This window comes from Dreissena polymorpha, chromosome 9 (genome assembly GCF_020536995.1).
Source record: "Dreissena polymorpha isolate Duluth1 chromosome 9, UMN_Dpol_1.0, whole genome shotgun sequence".
NCBI classification, from domain to species: domain Eukaryota; kingdom Metazoa; phylum Mollusca; class Bivalvia; order Myida; family Dreissenidae; genus Dreissena; species Dreissena polymorpha.
The window spans coordinates 16,691,502-16,713,163 of NC_068363.1; the positions used below are offsets into that span (position 1 = coordinate 16,691,502).

The 21,662-nt window shown below is 33.3% G+C and overlaps 1 protein-coding gene across 4 annotated transcripts in view; it reads left to right on the forward strand.

Moving 5' to 3' along the window:
• Positions 1-21,401, forward strand: part of LOC127844885 (mucolipin-3-like) — a 49,942-nt gene extending 28,541 nt beyond the window's left edge. For all 4 annotated transcript variants that reach the window (XM_052375428.1, XM_052375430.1, XM_052375429.1 and 1 more), the window contains 10 exons: positions 1,707-1,818; positions 4,397-4,514; positions 4,638-4,725; positions 5,101-5,200; positions 7,990-8,129; positions 15,413-15,529; positions 15,716-15,826; positions 17,197-17,319; positions 18,063-18,284; positions 19,686-21,401. In XM_052375428.1, the coding sequence (XP_052231388.1) occupies positions 1,707-1,818; positions 4,397-4,514; positions 4,638-4,725; positions 5,101-5,200; positions 7,990-8,129; positions 15,413-15,529; positions 15,716-15,826; positions 17,197-17,319; positions 18,063-18,284; positions 19,686-19,862 (1,308 nt within the window). In that variant the 3' untranslated portion in view covers positions 19,863-21,401. The remainder of the gene's footprint in view (positions 1-1,706; positions 1,819-4,396; positions 4,515-4,637; positions 4,726-5,100; positions 5,201-7,989; positions 8,130-15,412; positions 15,530-15,715; positions 15,827-17,196; positions 17,320-18,062; positions 18,285-19,685) is intronic.
• Positions 21,402-21,662: the final 261 nt, after the last annotated feature.

Sequence of the window (21,662 nt, forward strand, 5' to 3'; positions counted from 1 at the left end):
TCACATAGTGATATGTCTTTTGGAAGACAAGTCCCCGTATTCAGTTCAAGTTATGAAGGATTAAGGTCAATGTCTCCCAGTTTAATTTGTGAACATTTATTTTCATTTAATATATTATATAGTCCTTACATGTATGGAGCGACGTTGAAGGCTGAAGAAAAAACACTGTTACTGGCTTCCCGACTGGTCCCAATTATGTCATTGGACCCGAACAGGGGTTTTCTTAAACAAATTAATTGAACGAAACATCTTACACATCGTTATCAATCAGTTATCAATCGATGATTTATACAGCATTTCACAAAAAATGAATACATTTTTAATCCAGAATATATCGACAATTTGTAATATGTTTTATGTAAATTCTTGTTGTAGTTGTTTTAATAATATTGTACAATAATAATTGTTTCCGTTTTATACAATCGTCAGTGTCCACATTGAATTACAATACAGCGCTACCGCATGGTGCAATTGAGCTTTGTGCAGCCCTTTTGTTGACGTCGTGCGTAAATATGTTGCATGCGCGGTCTATATTGAGCATACATATCTGTCGCACTAGCGCGTTTTCATGTTGCCATGTTGACGACCGTTAACACCGCCAGGAAATCAGAACAATATGGCTTAAATCAGACACAATACTTTACCTTAGCTAATGACGTTACTGTTAAAGAATACAAATGATAACATAGATATAATCGCCTTAACTTACTTAACCAAAAATATATAATAATCATGTTTATTTCCTGCAGTTCCTTCTCAAAGATTTAAACATTTCTTCCAATAAGTAATGATCAATATTCATCATAAGATTTAATGCCTTGTCGTTTTTCGTGTGCAGGTCCAAGTAACAAAATGTGATTATATTAAATATATATCTCAATTTAAAACGTATACAAGAGAGTCAAACGTCTCCTAGATATAAAAGACTTTATTAGAAAGTACAGAATTGTCGCCTTTTTAATGAATAAGATGTATCGGTTTTCCCCCAACCTTTAAAGGAATCTTTTCATGGTTTGGCAAATTGACAAAATTGAAAAAAGTTGTTTCAGAATCGCAAATTTTCATTTTAGTTATGATATTTGTGAGGTAACAGTATTACTGAACATTAACCATAGTCCAAAATAGCCATTATATGTATCTTTTGACGATTTGAAAACCTAAAAATTATCAAGTGTTGCAACGCGAAACGATTGAATAATTTGGAGAGTTCTGTTGTTGTCGTTTAAATTTACGAAACTATGAAGATTGCTTATATAAGGTATAAAATACTTAAACTGCGTATACCCGGCGGAATAGCCGAGAGGGCTAATGCGTTTTTACTTCAGACTACCTCCAGGACTCCGAGGGTCACTGGTTCGAGCCCTGGTTCCGGCTACTTTTTTGCCTTTTTAATTTTATTCTTGATTTTTTTACTGGAGCTTTTAAGATCCAATGTTTACATTTAGCAATATAAAGCATTTAATGACAAACTTCAAAATATGCCAAAATCTGTGAAAAGGCCACTTTAAGGGCGAAGTCAAACATTTTGGTCAAGACAATCCTTTCGCGAATTTCGGCAGATTAAGTCACTCTGAATCTCTTGAAATCAGAATGAAATTAAGTTGCATCAATTAACGTTAGACGATTGTGCTTGTTATGTTTGCTTCTGATGCATGGTCAGATAGTGAGTAAGTGCGGTAAGATTCGCAATATTTATTATGTTGCAGTACTACAATATGGAATACCTAGCCACGGGACACTTCAAGATACTTCCTATCGACCAAATTGATATAAACTTCAGATACATCAATGTTGCTGACTCTATTTTAGAAATCAGATGTAAGTGTTATTTGATTCATATAACCAAAACGGAATTGACAGAGTAAATATAAAATGGATCAATTACCTTTAAATCAGTTAACTGCGTTCATTATTCATTCTCAAATCTGAACTAGTGCATGGTTATCAGAAAAACTAATCATTTTTCGCTTTGGACAGGTTGTTATGGATTGGTGTCCTCATCGGTTCTAGTTTTGGAATTAAAACGTGTCAATGCTTAATCTAGATATTGTAGGAACCTTAAGTGTGCAGAGGTTTTTATGCTCCCCAAAAATTTTGGGGGGGAGCATATTGTCGCCGCTTCGTCCGTCCGTACGTCCGTCCGTGTGTCCGTCCGTCCGTGCACAATTTTTGTCCGGGCTATTTCTCATCAACTAATGACCGGAAATCAATGAAACTTTATGGGAAACTTCACTACAAAGAGGAGATGTGCATATTATAAGCGGGTTCTGGTCGGATGATTTTTCACAGAGTTATGGCCCTTTGAAATTTTCCATTAACTGTACATATAGTGCAATTCTTGTCTGGGCTATTTCTCAGCAATTAATGACCTGAATTCAATTAAACTTTATGGGAAGCTTTACTACCAAGAGGAGATGTGCATATTATCAGCCGGTTCTGGTCGAATGATTTTTCACAGAGTTATGCCGGAATTCAATGAGACGTTATGGGAAACTTCACTACCAAGAGGAGATGTGCATAATATCAGCCGGTTCTCGTCGGATGATTTTTCACAGAGTTATGGCCCTTTGAAATTTTGCATTATACATATAGTGCAATTCTTGTCCGAGCTATTTATAAGCAACTTATTACGGGAATTCAATGAAACTTTATGCGAAGCTTCACTACCAAGAGGAGATGTGCATATTACTAGCCTGTTCTCGTCGGATGATTTTTCACAGATTTATGGCCCTTTGAAATTGTCCATAGTACATATAGTGCAATTCTTGTCCGAGCTTTTTCTCATCAACTTATTATGGGAATTCAATGAATCTGTATGCGAAGCTTCACTACCAACAGGAGATGTGCATATAATCAGCCGGTTATGGTCGGATGATTTTTCACAGAGTTATGGCCCTTTGAAATTTTCTATAAACTGTACATATAGTGCAATTTTTGTTTGGGTTTTTTCTCCCCAACTACTGACTGGAATTCAATGAAGCTTTATGAGAAGCTTAACTACATTGAGGAGATGCGCATGTTATCAGTGGGTTCTGGTTGGATGATTTATTTAGAGGGTTATGGCACTTTGAAATTTTTAGGTTGCTAAACCATCCATCGTATTATTTTGTCCAAAGTTATGCCCTTCAAGACGTTTTCTTTTATCTGAATATATAGTGCAATATTTTGACAAAAAAAACTTTGGGGAGCATCACCCGTCTCCGACGGTTTCTTGTTTCCTTTGATATTGATGGGTATAAGATTTTTCATTTAGTATTGAAGGCAGTTAGAATCAAACCACGTATCAACAGATGATGCTCTTCAGTGTTTCGTGTGAATTTTTATAAGAATATTGTACTATTTATTATATTCACCATTACCGAAGCATGCCTCGGTGAAAATTGAAGAGAGTCAATGAAAATTACGTGAAATAATAGTGTTTTTTGTAATGTGCTTGGTCTTTTCCTAATACCTTGGCGTAATAACAGGATAAATATCATAATACTACATTTGAATAGGAATCTATGGCTGTAACGAATACACTAGGTGACGAATACGATACGTATCACGAATACAGGGTATCGAATACGAATATGTATTCGCGAATATGAATTTAAATGAACAAAAGTAATACTGACAACTCAACATGACCTTATATAGTATGAAACTATGTGTACTTGTCAATTTGATTCATTGAGTATCATTGCATACTGAAAATATGAAATAAAACACTTTGAAATAACAAAACACTGCAAATTGTCTTCGTCTAATCGTCTTTTTGGGGGAAACCAAAGTAGCGCCAGACAAACAACGTGTATGTGGCAGGCATGTCAACGATACCAATTGCATTCCCTTTGCAAGGCTCCATGTGTGTTGATAAGTTTCACAATCATTGTCGTAACGATAAACAAAAAGAAATTCCATCCGCTTATCCTTTGTGTGTATGTTTGAGCATCAAATCACTCGTATTAACCTAAATAAGCATTAAACAACCATCGAAAGATTGTTCAATTCAATTTCCTTAATATTTAACCGGTGCCCGCAATTGTTGTTGCTAATCTCACTGTGTAACATAGTGGGTGGGGTAAACATGATGAAAAACGCCGAAATAAGGAGAAGAACATTTTAATATAGGGTTTAATTGTATGAACCTTCATTTGTAAGGTAAGATGATTAAACTTTCAAACTCGAATCACGTTGTTTGTATTCGCCAAATATTCGGTTCGGGAGGTGGCGAATAACGAATACGATTCATCCACAGCCATATTCGAGTAATTCGAATATTCGAATGTATCGTTACAGCCCTAGATAGGACCCGCTTACTGTTTATCGAAAACTCACATTTTATACTTGCCCCATCAAGTTAGCTATGTAATTTAAAGAAAATAGTGAAATTATCGGATTCTTTCTATTACAGCATCAAGCTTAGTACCAAACCACGGTCTAAAAAACGTTACCGAGAATGGACATGTAGTCTTCAAATACAACGTATTAACAGATCTTGAAAAGTTCAACTTAACGGACGTTTTTAACAGGTATATTTCCTACGTAAAAAGATCAGTATGCTTAATTATATTTAACGATGAAACATTTTCTTGTTCTGAGTACACAACCTGTTCTCCGTATATATAAATATTACATTAACTTCACATTTGCAGCATCTTCGATGTTACAGTGACTGCATCTTTGCATACATTTTGTGTTCTAAGAAATAGTGCTGTCATATGTCAACAGATACAGATAAATGTAAGCTAGCGTTTTGTTTTAACTAACACATTATCTAATATTTGATTCTCATTTAACCTCGATCCTTTAATCAACTACTTGTTAACATTTTACAATACGTTGCGCTTTTGTTTTAAACCAAAGTTTTCAGCATCATAACATTGCTGTTAAGGCATCAATCAATAATTTAAATAATGTTAACTATTAATATATTGCATAAAGAAATACAGAACTATTTTTATATTCTGTGTTTAAGTACCAAAACTGTGAGATCAGTATTTACATTAAAAAGACGTACTGGTTAGGTCACAGAAAGCAAACTCGACAATGTCTTATACATGTATTACCATTCGGTATAAACTTATCAACACAACGACATTATTGCTTTCTCTCTAGGTATGTTACAGCGATAGTGACTTCAACGGTGAAGTAGGCATTGAACTCAACACTACCACGACAACAGTTGCATGTCAACGAATGAATCTGAAAGCAACTGGTAAAATATATGTTATTCGTGGATGCAAAAGGAGATTGGTTAAGCAAATTAATCGTCATAAAGTACAGTCGTATTATAAAATGGTCACAAAATATATTTTCATTGCATGCAATGTGTACGCGCCGAACAAAGTTAACTTAAGGTACTAGCGTTTTATTCCATTTATTCCTTCTCACACATGGGACAATAGTGTTCGCCCCACTCTGCATGACCGACCGGCGTTCGTCAGTATATATGAAAAATTCTGAAAAGCAATCGCTAAATCATACAAACGTCAATGGTATGATTATACAAGACCAATTTTTACATCTTTCCCTGGTCGTAACTTGTCAATTACTTTTGACAAGATATATTGCAAAGCTCTTTTGCGGCGTTGAAGAAATTAATACAGTGCCTTATCAATAAAGTTTTGGTTGCATACGAGCGTAAACGTCGACATGGATTACTTCGCATACATCACTCATATGTTAACTCTGCAAAGCGTTCGCAAATATATGTATTTTCAAAAGACCGTTCAGTAATATCATACATATTCGTACACATAATTAACAAGCTTTGAAAATTGTTTCATTTTAATGTTCAATAATATAGAAAAACATTTACGCGGCGATGATCCACTAGTATAAAACTGTTTAAATCTCGGAAGCCAGTATTTACTAAGATATGGGTGGTAAGTATATTAATATTTATAAAGTCCTTTCACTTTGTTATGATAATACAAACGCATGGTTCATCATATACTCGCGTATGTTTGTATAATACAACACTAGCTCGAGAGAGACTCAAGTTACCATTTCGCTACCCCGCCACAATCTCGCTCTTTTGAATATTGTTTATACATGTGTATGTATTATTATAACAAAGTGGAAGGACGCTATTAAAGTGTGTATGCTTTCGAAGCTAATCTTTGTAAATACTGGCTTTCGAGATTATCCAAAACAAACTTAAACTGAATGGAATTGCAGATTTATTTCAGTGCTTCATGGTGATAAAATGTCGGCTAGAGGAAATAAATATATAAAAGTTCAAGTTGATTGGCGGTTTGAAAAGTCCCTTACGTGCGGAAAATTACGAAATAAAAAAACATACCGATCATACAAATTACTTTGACGTGATTGAATATGCTGATGAAACTGACTGTGGATTGTCGGCAAAACTGTTTAAGATATAACTCAATTTATTAAAGCTGACAAAATGTATAAAGTTAGCGGAACAGTACTATTTTCCTTTCTTTATCAACCATGAGTGAAAACCGAGTTGTTCATTATCACAAATCAGATCTATTGTGTAACTCTAACTTACACAGATGAAGGACAAAACTATGTCAGATTGCATTACTGATTGGCAATGTATAAACATTGAATGCGTTTGGTATACATTATCAATAAATATATGGGTTTTATTTATTTGATTTGTGCTTGCATCCGTTCATATTTTAATGGAATAATATAATAATAATATGTATATTTCGCTGGCTCAAATTTGTTTTACAAACTGGTCAATTGTTTAGGCCTCGCATATTACCAAGAAACTTAAGTATACACATGATCAGAAATCACATGTTTGTGCTCAGCATTTATTCCCCAGATGCCAATCGTTAATGTATTAAAAGAAGGTTATGGTGACATTGTTTATGAAACATTATACCTAAAGGGATGAATGAGGGTCACACTTTTCAATTTCCTGTATTAGTTCAAATTCTGTCATAGCCTATTTGTTACATTTATTTGTTAAGACACTATTTCTAGCAGGGGTTTGCAAAAACATATTATTTATGTTCCCTTGTTTTTCCGCCCGTCCTTCCGTCCGTCAGATTTTGCTTGTGTTGCATCGCATCTAAAGATTACTGCAGTTTGATGTCTGCAACTTAACAAACATAATTAACCAGAGTGTAAACTTACGCATCTTCGCATATAGTTTATTTTGTGTGTGTGTGTGACATATTCGGAGTAATGGCTCCTTTTTAGACAAAATAAATACATGTGTACTTGCGTCAAGCATACCGGTAACTCAAAATGAATTGCTAGAGGTTGTAACCGTTACAAATATATTACTCGACATTTTAACTTTTGCGCTTCCGTATTTTGGTTCGAATGCTTTCGACTTTCTCGAAATTATGGCCGCTTTTTTAACCTATGTCGCGCGTAAATAAAATAACTATTGCTGTTTGAAGGTTGTACATTTTTACAAAAATAGTAAACATTACTGTGAACTTGCGCATCTATATATGGTTCGAATTATTTAGACATCTTGTGCTAAGGCCCTGTATGACAGAAACAATCCCAATTTGAATTGTGTGTTACAAGGAACTCGATAATGTATTGCTGTACGAGGGGTGGAAAATTTGCAAACACATTAACGAGCACATTGACATGCGCACCTTTATATTTTGGTTGGTGTTTGTGTTTTGCGAAACAGTCATAGGCCACAAAAGAATTGTTCAGATTTAAAGAACTTGCAATCTGTAAAATGAATAAATATTAAAATGGGTTTATTATATTACGCCTGCATGTTGAATTTTTTTCCCCGAATTCAATTACTCTCACCGAAGAGTTTAGTTTGCTTTTCGTTTTGGTAAATCGTATATTTTTTTTATTTATTGTAAGAAACAGATCAGAATTTTTTTCTGAGTACATACTATTAAGAATACAGATTGTTTATATAAAGATTAGTAATATGATACGAACGCTACTGCGTGAACATAAGTATGAAAACGAGCAAATAAATAGTTTTATTATTTTCTGTTAATGTTTTGAGAGTTTGCTTAAGTTTCTGTGCGATACTTTCAGATGATGCGGTATGTGAGAGGAATGCAAACGAGCACTTAAGCGTTATTACGTTAACGAGTGTAACGTCTGTTTTTGATGTCATGAGTATTGCAATAAGTATTGCAATTGGAATCAGCATTATGCGCTGTCACTACCATACGGTACGTTCTAATGACAACGAAATGTTCACATCTTTTAATATGCATATCGGGGGACCGTTTCAATAAGATATCGTATCGTAAATATGACGTTATCGTAACTTGGGTAGTTGCGATTGGATTTACGATTCTCGTAAACCGTTTCAATAACCCCCTCGTAAATGTCCTCGTAAAACGCTTTCGTAGTCTACGATTTCTTTATTGTACATTCCGTTTTCTTTGGGGTTATATTCAAACTGTCAACATCCGGTAGAGTTTTTATACCGTGTTGTTGTCTGTAATCTTTTGCTGAAAATTGAGAAAAAGCACAAATAACAAGCATTGAACAAAGAGCGACATGGCTCACAAGGGATCAGTGGACGATTTATTGCATAAATCAATCTTTGTTACCCTTTTACAGTGGAATAATGTAAATTGTTATTTTTCACTTGGTGCAAAGTCCATGAACTGGAATTGTTACTAACGAGTAACGTCGTTAGAACTTAGAGGAAAAGGAATTAAGAAATATCTACTGTCAGTAATCATCATGCTGAATTATCATCAGCATCACTTCCGTGGAACACTGCGATATGCCTTATACTAGTGTTTCATAGTTATGGTGCTTTTGAAATAGTTCACTAGCTGCCAAGATTGGAATGGTACTTGTATACATGCAGTGTTTATTTTTCTGACATATCATAAAATATCACATATAAATATTTATTTAACTCTATTAGTTTAAGCTATATTCCTGCAATAGTCTAATGCTTATCGAGACATTGAAGTATATTTCCCGGGTAGAACCAATACTTGGTGTTTAGTTATCAGAGATGATCTTGAGGACCCTCCCTCATTGCCAGTGGGGATCAAATTGGGACCTTCTGATAAAAGTAGCTAGACAGACACTATATGCAATATTCCAGCGCATCCTTTTTTATTAAATATAATCATTGATGATTCTCTAATAGTTACATACTTAAAACAGTTACAATATGTGTAACTCATGTATTTTGCTTCTGTCCCCTTTATCAAATGTGGTGTATCTGCATGTGCATCCAACTAACTCAGCAACTGTTCCTAAATTACAGTAACTGCGTTGTCTTTTAAATTACAACACAAAAAGATCTTGACAAAAATTAAAGTAGCGGTATTGGAACCATACAGAATGCCCGATGCAGACAAAATATACTTTTAACATAAAAAAATCTGCATTTTTCCTGCTTACATTCATGTATGTGTAGTAAAAGTTATTTTCTCCTTTTGAAAAATGCACTTCATCAGAACAAAAGTAACCATAAGTCGATTTCAATTGTGTTTTAAGTATATTTTCAAATAATGTAATGCACTTAAAACAAAAATACAGAAAAAGTACAAAACGTGTATTGAATTTTCATTTAATACATTGTCATATACATATCTAGTCCTAATATGGTTTATTTATGCTCGATTGGTCATTGTCATTGTCGGCTTGGTACTACAAACATGTACCCAGGGTACTCTTAAGTATACTTACATGTACCCCGGGTACAGTAAATATACTTAAACGTACCCGGTTGATATTACACTGTACCCGAGTTGTATACACGTTCAAAAGCCGATGTCAGAAAACGCGCTTCATGTAGCTATTACCGTAAAACAATATTGTTTATCTTAAACAAACTTCTCTTTTAACAAAACTGCATCAACATGCTTTTGAGTATGAGTTTCGATACTATAGAGGTCATTTAACAGAAAATAGTACTCGGGGTATATGTTAGTAGTACCCGAGCCGACAATGACCAATCAAGCTTTACCTATGGTTGAAAAAATGCATTTTGTATTTTAATTATTTCAAAAGATAGCTACCCAACCAGTTCAATATACAATTGTAATGTTAAATTATACTCACTATGTGAAGTTGGAATTTAACATACTTGCAACAATTATAATGTGCTGTTTTGCATATTGTGTTTATTTATTTTACCAAATTATAAGTAAAATTTTTGTTTTAGTAGTGCTTTTCTAATGTTTTATTTATTAACAGTGATGGTATTTTCATCATTGCCATTGTACTTTTAAACACGCACGCATAACACGGTTTCATTTTTTAGGATTTAACACAAAATCAAATTAAACACCCAGTTTTAAAGTGAAATGAATGATAATGATACAATTTTATATGCAATTGTATATTTTACTTATATTTTGTACAAATTAATAACCGGTAAAACTGCATGTAATGCAGAGTTTCAAAAACACAGTTTATTTAAAAAATGATGTCTGATTCCAACTGCACATAACAGTGTGTTCCTAGAATAATGAAGTTATACTGGAATCTCAAATTGTGTCATATCATAGTTTCTTATCTCTTCATCAGCAGTAACCCTTCTCAAAATGAAATGTGTTTCCCAATATGCACTTAAACTTTATTGCATTGATTCTGCATTTTTAGAATCAGATGAATCTTTTTTTTATGTTCTTTTAAATTTGGGAGTGTATGTTTTCTTATTATATATAAATAATCCACTTTTACTTAGACAGTGGATTTTTAAGTGCATATTTTTAATTTAAATGTATTAAGTTTATCTTTTCTAGGTAAGGATATATTTTTACTTTAGAAAAAAAACTAATTCTTAAGAGTATTTTTAGGTGTCTGCTAAAATTTAAATAAGTAATAAAACAAGTATTTTTTTTCCATTGGGGCCATATAATCAAAATGTTCACCACATTTCAAACACTGTAGCTAATGAATATAATTCTCAATGAAATGCTGACAATTTCAAACATCATTCTTTTTAGGTAAACGCTTCTTCTGTGTTCTCTGTATTGCAATCCACTTTAATCATTAAAAGTGTATTACATGTTGAACAAAAGATTGTTAAGTAACAAGCTGAAGTGACATTATTCAAGAAGTTTCTTCTCTTAAAGATTCATTAACACAACATCTAGTTAAAACAGTTTCAACAACTTTATTCGCAACAACAGTAAATATTTGTAGTGTTTACAACAATCACCCAAATAAATATTAATTATATAATTTTTTTAATAAATAGTCTGACTACATATGTAAAGGGTTATTTCAATATCTGTGGAAAATATAGGGATATGGAGTAGCTGCACACACAATTTAAGTGGAACATTTTAAGTTCAACAAGAGATGTGTTTATAAGAAACACAATGCCCCCTATTGCGCCGCTTTAAAGCCATATGTACGACCTCTGACCTGGAAGAATGATCTTGACCTTTCACCACTCAAAATGTGCAGCTCCGTGAGATACACATGCATGCCACATATCAAGTTGCTAACTTCAATATTGCAAAAGATATGACCAAGGTTAAAGTTTTGGGACACACACAATGACCGACTGACTGACAGACAGACAGACAGACCAAAAACAATATACAACCGATCTTTCTATCCGGGAACATAAAAATGGGGCATTATTTAGCTAAATGCAGGTCAGAGATATAGACCTTGGTAATTGACCTAACATAATGACACTGAATACATTAATGGTGTTTTAATGAAAATCTGTAGTAGAAACAGTGATATAAGGATGTTGCATGTTTACCTTAATTTCATAAACAGCTAATTATTCAAGGTATAGTTGAGCTCAAATTAAACATATTTTTTACATTTAAGCTCAAATAAAAAATACACATTTTTTTTCTTCAAGATTTTCTGTTGTGTTCAACTGCATGTGTGTCATATAACGTATTCAGTATTATGAGTCCCATCCACTGCTCCAAAGACCTGTGCTAGAATCCATCCTTCGTGCATATTTCTTGTTGAACATTGACTTGAAACCTATGGAATGTATTGTGTGTTTAAATTACCCCTACATGATAAAGCATTTATATAAATTTGATTAACTGTGTTTAAATTTTCATTTATTTACTGTGCTCAAGTTTTCATTATCTATTGATTTTCATTTCACATATACATATAATATGTATCGAAGAAAAAAATGTGGGAATAAAAAAGGTGCAAAGTAAATAAATTATAATTGTACGATCTCTGTAAAATGAAAAGTAATTATAACTTTAATTATTTTACCCATTATCTATATAAAATTGTAAGACATGATTCATTTAAATAAATACTATTTTGTCTACAACAGTTTAAAATCATGATTAATTAATTGATTATAGAAATAAAGACATTTACCGATCATATGTTTTTTGATTGAACTCATGAAGGCATGTCAAATTACATAAGACGGATGATCTGCTGATTCCATGAAGATATTCCAGCTTGGCATTGATGTTTCGTTTGGCCAAGAATCTTTAACTGATGTTAGTGATGAGTACCTGTTGGTGTAGGACAATAAGAAAAAATGAATAATACCGGTATTAAATAAACATCTTAAGTAATGAAAACACAAAATTACTATAATATGTTACGGTAGTGTATGTGTATTCAAGAACAAGATATTCGGATAAGGCTAGTATTCCATCTATCCGCATGAATATCCGCATCCGCAAAATCATAATACAGACGCTATATTCCATTTATCCGCATATGTCGAACATATCTTTCTTTATTATATATAAAATTATATTTTTTTAAATATATAAATTTATAATTTAGATAATTATTATGAAGGACAAACGTGAATTTAAGTATATATAAAGTACAAATCATCATTCTGTCTGTAAAAGAATGCAAATGGTATTACTTCTTCTAGTGCCTTAGCTATGTTTTTCCAAACATTTGTGGTGAAATCAGAGGCCCGATATGCAGAACTGCGTTGGTTGTTTACTTCGGGTAATTTTTTCACGAATTTTATTAGTTTTTCAGTTGATTTTTGAGATGACAACTTCCCTCATTGTGCTAAATGCCGTCCGTATCTTGTCCGCATCCGCATTACAATGCTCGCTTGAGCGTTTTTTTGCGGACGCATATTGCGCGTGCGGATATGTGGATGCGGATGAATGGAATAAGCACTATATATTCAGATAAAAGGAAACGTCTTGAGGGCACAGTAGTTGGGGGGGGGGGGCAAGAATTTTTTATTGAAAATTTCAAAGGGCCATAAATATTTGAAAAATCATCCGACCAGAACCTGCTGATAATATGCACATCTCTTCTTGGTAGTGAAGCTTCCCATAAAGTTTCATTTAATTGCGGTCATTAGTTGCTGAGAAATAGCCCGGACAAGAATTGCACTATATGTACAGTTTATGGAAAATTTCAAAGGGCCATAACTCTGTGAAAAATCATCCAACCAGGACCCGTTGATAATATGCACATCTCTTTGTAGTGAAGCTTCCATAAAGTTTCATTGAATTCGCGTCATTAGTTGCTGAGAAATAACCCGGACAAAAATTGTGCACGAACGGACAGACAGACAGACAGACGCACACACGGACAGACGATGCGGCGACTATATGCTCCCCCCAATATATATTTTGGGGAAGCATAAAAACAAGGCTCGGTGGTGTATTTATCCGAACAAAAAAAACATTCGAAATCACATGCAACTGAGATAAAAGCTTACAGCCAAATTAATCATTTATTGCACAAGTGGTAAGAGCGGGTGAAAGCGCATTCATATGCTTTTGAACAATATAATTGAAACACACATACTTAACACATTTGGTGTCCACGTACATTGCAATTTATTTTCATTTATTTATCCTCATCGAAATATATTCAAAGGGCAGTAACTGACCTATTGATCCCAACGTAATTTTTTTTTTCAGAAAGTAATCAATGTATAAAAACAAGAACATGTTTACTTCCTCTGTTATGTAAAAAACAGACTGAGCCAAAAGCTTCCTACTTGGCGTCTATATGCACAACATACGCGGCGTCCATTTTGGTTTCGACGTCACTACGACTGCTACTGACGTCTCGTAGACTTACGAGAAAATTCTACGATATCGTAAGTTGCGAGAGTTTATTGAAACGCAAAATGGCAAGTTGCGATAAATTGGGATAATCACAACTGGTTTACGAGTCGTAATATAATTACGAGAGCTTATTGAAACGGTCCCCGGGTCTTCTCATGAATTGTAAACGCTTGAAACGATGTTATATGTTGTTTCCCATAGAGGCATTATATTTTTTGTAAGAACGGTGGTAAAATCAATCAAGCAATCAATGTTTTGGTTACTAATGATGAACCTTTCCAAACCATCAGTTTATGAACATTTAAGCTGTACATGTACTTTGTAACACACGATCGAAGGAATCATTACAAAAATATGCATAATAATCAAAGAGTTTGAAATTGCCTTAGACTTTGTCTGAATCAGACAAAAAAGGTAATACTTAAACGTAATGGTCGACATGACATCGGGGTGTTCCATTGGTTATTATGTTTTGCAATTTGTATAGGTAAGTTTTCGAAACACATTCTTTAAAAGCTCGTATTGCTTCGGTATGGTCCGATTCCGTGTTTTATTTCAAAAAATGTCAAAAGCACTATTTGATGAAACTTTATTTCGAGATATTTCCTAAAGTAATTTTAGTATGACCATCAATATCCACCTTAAATTTGGAATGCCAAATGAAACCTGACATACATGCATGTTACAGAAAAAAAAGTTTGTAAGTCAACGAGCATACGCTAAACTGGGAATCACAAATATTTTTACTAAAATCGGTTGAATGTCTTTTAGCATATGAGCAGTTCGTTTAATGTGCAAGTTATAAGCAGTAAACCATTAAATGTATTTTTAACCATATTGTTGGCCTTCAATCCATTAATATTTGTTTACTTATATCACGCATTGATCATGTAATACGCAAGCATTTGACTGACGAGAAATGTAAAAGGGTCTCGTAGGTAGAATGGAACTCGTAAATGAACATCATTGAGTGAGTGTCGAATCAAAAGCTACGTCTGCAAACAATTTAAATAACATATAAAAACGTATTAATATAAACTTTAAATCTTGGCAGGCGTATGGTATGACAAACTGATATTCAACTCCGGGAGACCATTAACACATGATGGCAAATTTGTAGGGCGAATGTCGTCGATTTTTGATTGGGTTTACTGCTGCTGCTGTCGTTTCTGGCAAACAAACGATACATTCCATTTTTAATTACTAATTAATTGCCTAGTATTGTTAAAAGAATGGGCGATCAGGCATGCTTCCCAAATCTCGTTATTGAATTTTAAGAGGTTAACAGTTTGTAGTGATCTCATTCAAAATTCCTTTACAGTGTGAGTTTTGAAAATATTTTGTTAAACCATCGACTGTTTGTGTATTAATATGTATTTATCATATGCTGCATTGTCTATTTTATTCTCGAACAAATGCTCGTGTTTATAATAGAGGAGTTTTACATTTTTTTAGGTTGTTGTTGTTTTCAGGAGAACGTAACAAATTTCGGGTCATATATTCTGCGATGGTGGTCTTTGGTGTCGCTGATTGGAGATATTTTTATTTTCATAGGGGAGATATTGCTTCATAATGAAAACAAGAAACGGGTAATAATATCAATTAAAAAACGCGTTAGTAGCCCATATAAATATATATATGAACATATTTATATAAATTCGAATTTATGTCAATGTTTCAATTTAGTTACATTTATATTTTTATCTCTACACAATTCCTTTGTCGAACTGTTCTTCAACTAAAGTACTGAAATTATGTTTTCTTTGTGTGTCTAGAGTGGACAGAAGTTACGGTCATTTGATGCAATTGCATTCTTCTATGGCATAGGCTGTCTCCTTTGCTGGATCGGTTTCATGCGGTACTTGAAAATACACAGGAAATTTTCGGTAAGATTTATAAAATAAAAATTTTTTCAAAATAAATGCAAATTGAATAGAGTACGACTATTATCATGGGCGCAACATAATTTTAAGGTCTAAAAATTAAACATGTTATTTTCCAGAAAGGGTTATAATATATTTGAACTTAGGATTCACGTTCACCTCATCTTCACTGTGACTGTCACTTCTCGTATAAGTGGTCATCATAGTCCAACTTAAGTTTTTCCATTTCTTCAATTTGTCAAAAACGTTTGAGGAATTAACTTTCGGAAATTCGATTATTCTTGTCGGTTATTATGTTGCCGCATTTGTATATTGGTTACCTCGATATGTATTAGTCACTTTTCGAACCTTGCGAATTTATGGGGCGACGAAATCCCCGGACATATATCTTCATATTCTATTGATTTCTTTCTTTGATACTGCCGCTTAAATCGTTGAATCGCTCTATCGAATCGATGTTGTTTTGACATGCTAATAAGTCTATGTTCAAGTTTTTAGCTTAGAATTCTAAGACATTTGTTAAAAAATGGTCTTAGACAAATTATCAGAAGAATATCTTCGAAAAATAATTCCAAGTGAAAATATTTAAGAATAAAAAGATTCCGTGTTAAATATCTTATCGTTTTCGTCTGCCAACATCCTACTGTATCCGGGCATTTTTACACCAACTTAACACGCAACCGACTGCGAGACGTACCGGAGTATTTATGAATTGCGGTAATATAGCCAATGAACTAAACACGACAACTTGATCATGAATTGTTGGCTAAGAAGATATTTTTGAGATTCGGATATGACCTTATTCCCGGCGATTTCGGCACGAATTGACTTTTAATGCTGAGATTCGAATTACACTCAGTAAATTTCGTTATTTGATTATCCGATATCTGTCAATTAATGCCGGACTCCTAGGACCGTTCCGTGTCTGCGTGTTGATGCATAGAAAATGTCGCGTTATCGCTTATTTAACTACGCATCATAAGATTATCATAACGCGTTAATGTATTCTTCTCTCCTAACCCATTTAATAATCAATCATCTTTACATTTGTATCTGCATTTCATGAAACAAATTAAGTTTTTCGATTGGTATTGCAATTTTGCTAGTAGTGTGAAAACAAAGAATACTGGTATTGGACACATGTTTTACCAGTCCTTATTCTCAGAGACTTTTTGCTTTGTTGAAACTTTTCTGAAAAAATTATCAGAATAGATGTATTCAAACTTTGCCAAATGTGAGACAGTGCCAAATATATTGAAACGAGAATTATCAACGAATTCCTAACAAAAGAAACAAATTGGGCATCTTGAAGATTAGTCAAATTTCATGCATTTTAGAGTTCAGCTTAACATGTATTTATATTTTATTCACAGCTTCTGTTTCATACCATTTACCATGCCAAGTCAAACATTCTGGCCTTCGTATTATGCACCGGGATTCTCTTTACGGCCTACTGGGCGTGTGCTTTTGTTATCCTCGGAGTTTATCACCCAAAGGTAGTGTATAACATAGTAGCGTTATACCGTTTTTGACAAAAAGAATTATGCTTTAATATAAGTTTAAAAATATTCAACGCTGGATCCATTTTGACACAAATATTATGTTCCTGTGGGAGGTTCGATCCTTACCTTTGGAGCGTTCTTGAACTCCTCTCACCCTATGACATTCGGCACTGGTTTTACCCAGGAAACGGACTCGAGAGCGTTTAAATAAGCCTTAAGCTTCGATGTAACCGAGCTAAATAATAGGATTTTACTATTCATCACAACGAATAATTACACAAATTCATTGGTATCTTGAGAAAACAAATTAATTGAACGGGTTGAAGCTGTATGTCTTCATTTGTACCTCAGCCCAACTCTTTGTATTTTCCATATGTATACTTGTACTTGATTTGAATATCGTTATAGTTAACCGACTTATAACAGTGTGTGCATGAATGAAATCAGCGTCGTAATGACATAAGAAAATTAAAAATGCTTGTGTGTAAATAGTCTATATTTATCAGTATCGGTGATTTTGGCATATTATTTTTTAGGAAACATAATTTTATAGTTCGTATGTAAAAAATATAGATCGAATATTCTCCTTATAATGAAATTAATGTTTGATTCTATAATTCGAATGTGCACACTTATGAGGGTAGTTCACGTAGTTTGTTTGTTTTGAACGATGTGTACATTACAATATTTGTAGTTTGGTGTATGTTATTATGTAAAATCTTGTGTTTATGAAACAGTTTGAAACACAAGGCCGAGCGGCAGCATCGCTTTCTGCACTGCTGTATGCAGACGACATTTTTGGCACGGTTACGTCTGTACACTACGAGCACGCTGGAAATGAAGACTGGTTGATAGCTAGTATTATCATCGTCATATACAGTTTCGTTTTCCTGTTCACTCTTCTAGGTTTAAACCTTATTATTTCTCTCATCAACACGTCGTATACAACACTTAATGAGGTAAGGTATTAAATAAATATTCGTTGTAACATAATATATATTAAAAGAACAAACGAAAATCGGACACTATTAGAAAATGGGTTATTCGACAACAAACCATCATAGAAAAGTAATACTTCGATTCTAACACGATTGTGATTGGTTTGGTTCAAGCTTTAGGACGTGAACTATATTTAAGAAATAATATTTTTCTATCATGGTTTGTTGTCGAATAACCCACAGTAAGGAGTATAGATGCGTAGGAATTAAATCACGAGTGCGGAGCACGAGTGATTTGATAACACTTATCTATACAACTTACTGTGGGTTATTCGACAACAAACCATGATAGAAAAATATTATTTCGATTCTAACATGATTCTGGTTGATTTGGTTCAAGCTTTAGTTCGTGAACTATATTTTTCAATACTCCGCCCTTCTTAGTACAAAGTTCACTATTTAGTGACGTCGTTGAATTGTACAAACATATGACGTTGTTTTCATTAATACAATTTTGCAAATGACGTCACTTTCATTGAAAACAACAATCGTAGAAACTTAATGGCGTCACGTTTATTGATGCTACTGAACAGCTGACATGCTATACATGTTTTCTGAATTACGTTTCCTAACAAATAACATTCTTTGTAGGCGCGGGTATGCCACTTATCACCAAATATACAATTTGTTGTTTCATTACATTTATATACATGTTACATTTATTACACGTCTTTTAGAGCGGGTTTTAGCACGTGCATTTTATTGCAATATTTTCTTTATTTATTCGGAACTATTTTCAAAACATTAAGCTCCGCCCATAAGTTATTGCAGAATAACCCACACTTGATTTCCTTCTTTGTCTATAGAAAACAAGTCGCGTGCCGTGTTAGAATTTTCAATACTCCGCCCTTCTTAGTTCACTATTTAGTAACGTCATTGAATTGTACAAACATATGACGTCGTTTTCATTCATAAATATTTTGCAAATTACGTCACTTTCATTGAAAACAACAATCGTAGAAACTTAATGACGTCACGTTTATTGATGCTACTGAAAAGCTGACATGCTATAAATGTTTTCTTAATTACGTTTCCTAACAAATAATATTCTTTGTATGCGTGGTTATGCCACTTATCACCAAATATACAATTTGTTGTTTCATTACATTTATATACATGCTACATTTATTACATTTCTTTTAGAGCGGGTTTTAGCACGTGCATTTTATTGCAATATTTTCTTTATTTATTCGGAACTATTTTCGAAACATTAAGCTCCGCCATTAAGTTATTGCAGAATAACCCACACTTGATTTCCTTCTTTGTCTATAGAAAACAAGTCGCGTGCCGCGTTAGAATCTAAATTAACAAATAATTAAGTATAGCTTGTAATGTAACACTGATTGCTGTTGTTTATTACAGACTGAATATAAAGGCGATTGCACGACCTTGTCAAAGGGGACAGTATCAATGTTTTATTTTTTGAACGGAGAGGAGACTCAAAAAGGTCACGAAGGAATAGGAATCGGTACATGGCTATTTGGCAAGCGTTTCTATTACCGTTTGACATGGCGCATATTGGAATATCTGAAGACGTAATGTCAACGTGTGACGTGCTTTAAATTGAAAACTCTAAAGACGTAATGTCAAATATAATGGGAATCAACATGGGAAGCATCTGGTGTCTAATTGGATCTTGCAGATGATTTATGACATGTTATTACGATCCTTAGCAACATAGCAGTTTCCGTAATGCATGACCTAATTTAGGTTTAAGTTGGTATGTGTGGTCAGTATCTATCGAACAGCTGTTTTGATTGTTGACAGACTTCATGGAAATGTTAATGTTAGCCGTTTCACCGGTGGGTGTTGTGTTACAACAGTTTATAAAGAAAAACATAGATCGTTTGATCATATGTATTTTTAATGTTTGAAAGGTTAACTGAATGTCAACAGTTTTCAGATACATGTTTTTAATTATTTTTACGTTTGACTTATTTATATGAATATAATGTGTTTTTGTAAATATTGTTTTAATTGACATATCCAGAAGCTTATTTGTGTGCTTTATTCGTATATGTAAAAATTGTACTTAAGGGTACTACAAAATATATTACCGGTATAAATGGGTCATGTTTTAACGTACAAGATAAGACAACATTATAGAGTTTAATACGTCCGATGAAATACCTAACAATTAATGTTAAGTGAAAAGTAACGTAATAATAAATAGAGACACAATATACGTGTCAAATAATATGAACTTTATTATATGAATATTAGTTGTTTACATTTGTTGTTATAGTTGTGTTGTTGTTCAAAAACAAGTTACGTTTTAAATGTGTACCAAAACTGTTTTATTGGAAAATCCTGTCATAAGATATTATTTGGCGAACATTTGATGACCTGTATTACATTGTTTCCCCCTCCCAATAATGTGTGAATAACCTTAAAATCTCGCTGTAGTTATCCATTGTAATTTATGAAATGCAAGCGGATGATACGGTTGTTTCTTTTATTACGCAAATTTATCATAGCGAGTAAAAACGTATCGTGTTTTACCTACTGCTCTGTTCAAAGGATAGGGAAAGTTTCAGTAAAACATCGATATAAAATTAACGCATTGATTGGTTAAAACGCCCCAAAATGTTAGCATGATTCGTGCGGAAAATAAATTTATTACTTTCGATATTAAATGTTTCAGCCACTTTTTATGCATAATGTTCATATGTAAGCAATCGTCCAAAACAAGGTGCAGCTTCGTGTCCAACATTTTAATTGCAAACAGTTGAAGTGCTGCTGTTGTGTGCGTGTATTGTTTTGTGTGGGTTATTTGTGTGTTATACTTTGTTTTCAATACAGCAAAAAATGGAATTTGTATTAACGCTTTTCATATTTTGTGTCTATTCTTTTACTATATGTGTACCAAAACTGTTTATTGCCGTTGTAAAATATTGTATGTGCTCTTTATGCTTTTATGGTCCTGTGCTTATTGTTAACCAAACAAGGAAAACAGAAAATAATCGCAAATCATGCAGCTCTTTATGTGCTAAAAGAATGTTCTTTGGAAGCAGTTTTAACGTAAGGGGTTTGTATTCAGTACAGGAAAATAAACACTATTCTTCAACCTTATAAAAACCGACTTATTTTACGATGAATGAGCAAACGACATTAAAACTCTAAGTGCATGATGTAAATGACTATAAAGCGATATATTAAGTTAGTTGCTTTTCAAAATAATTTACAACGATTTAAAATAAACGCATAAAAACTAATTAAACTTTAAAAAATACTATAATTTTATATGCAATGTTCGCAATTAGGGCACGTAATTCCTTTCTTTAGGAATAATGATAACGTAAATATATTGATGTTGATTGTATAAGATTATGATGAAAA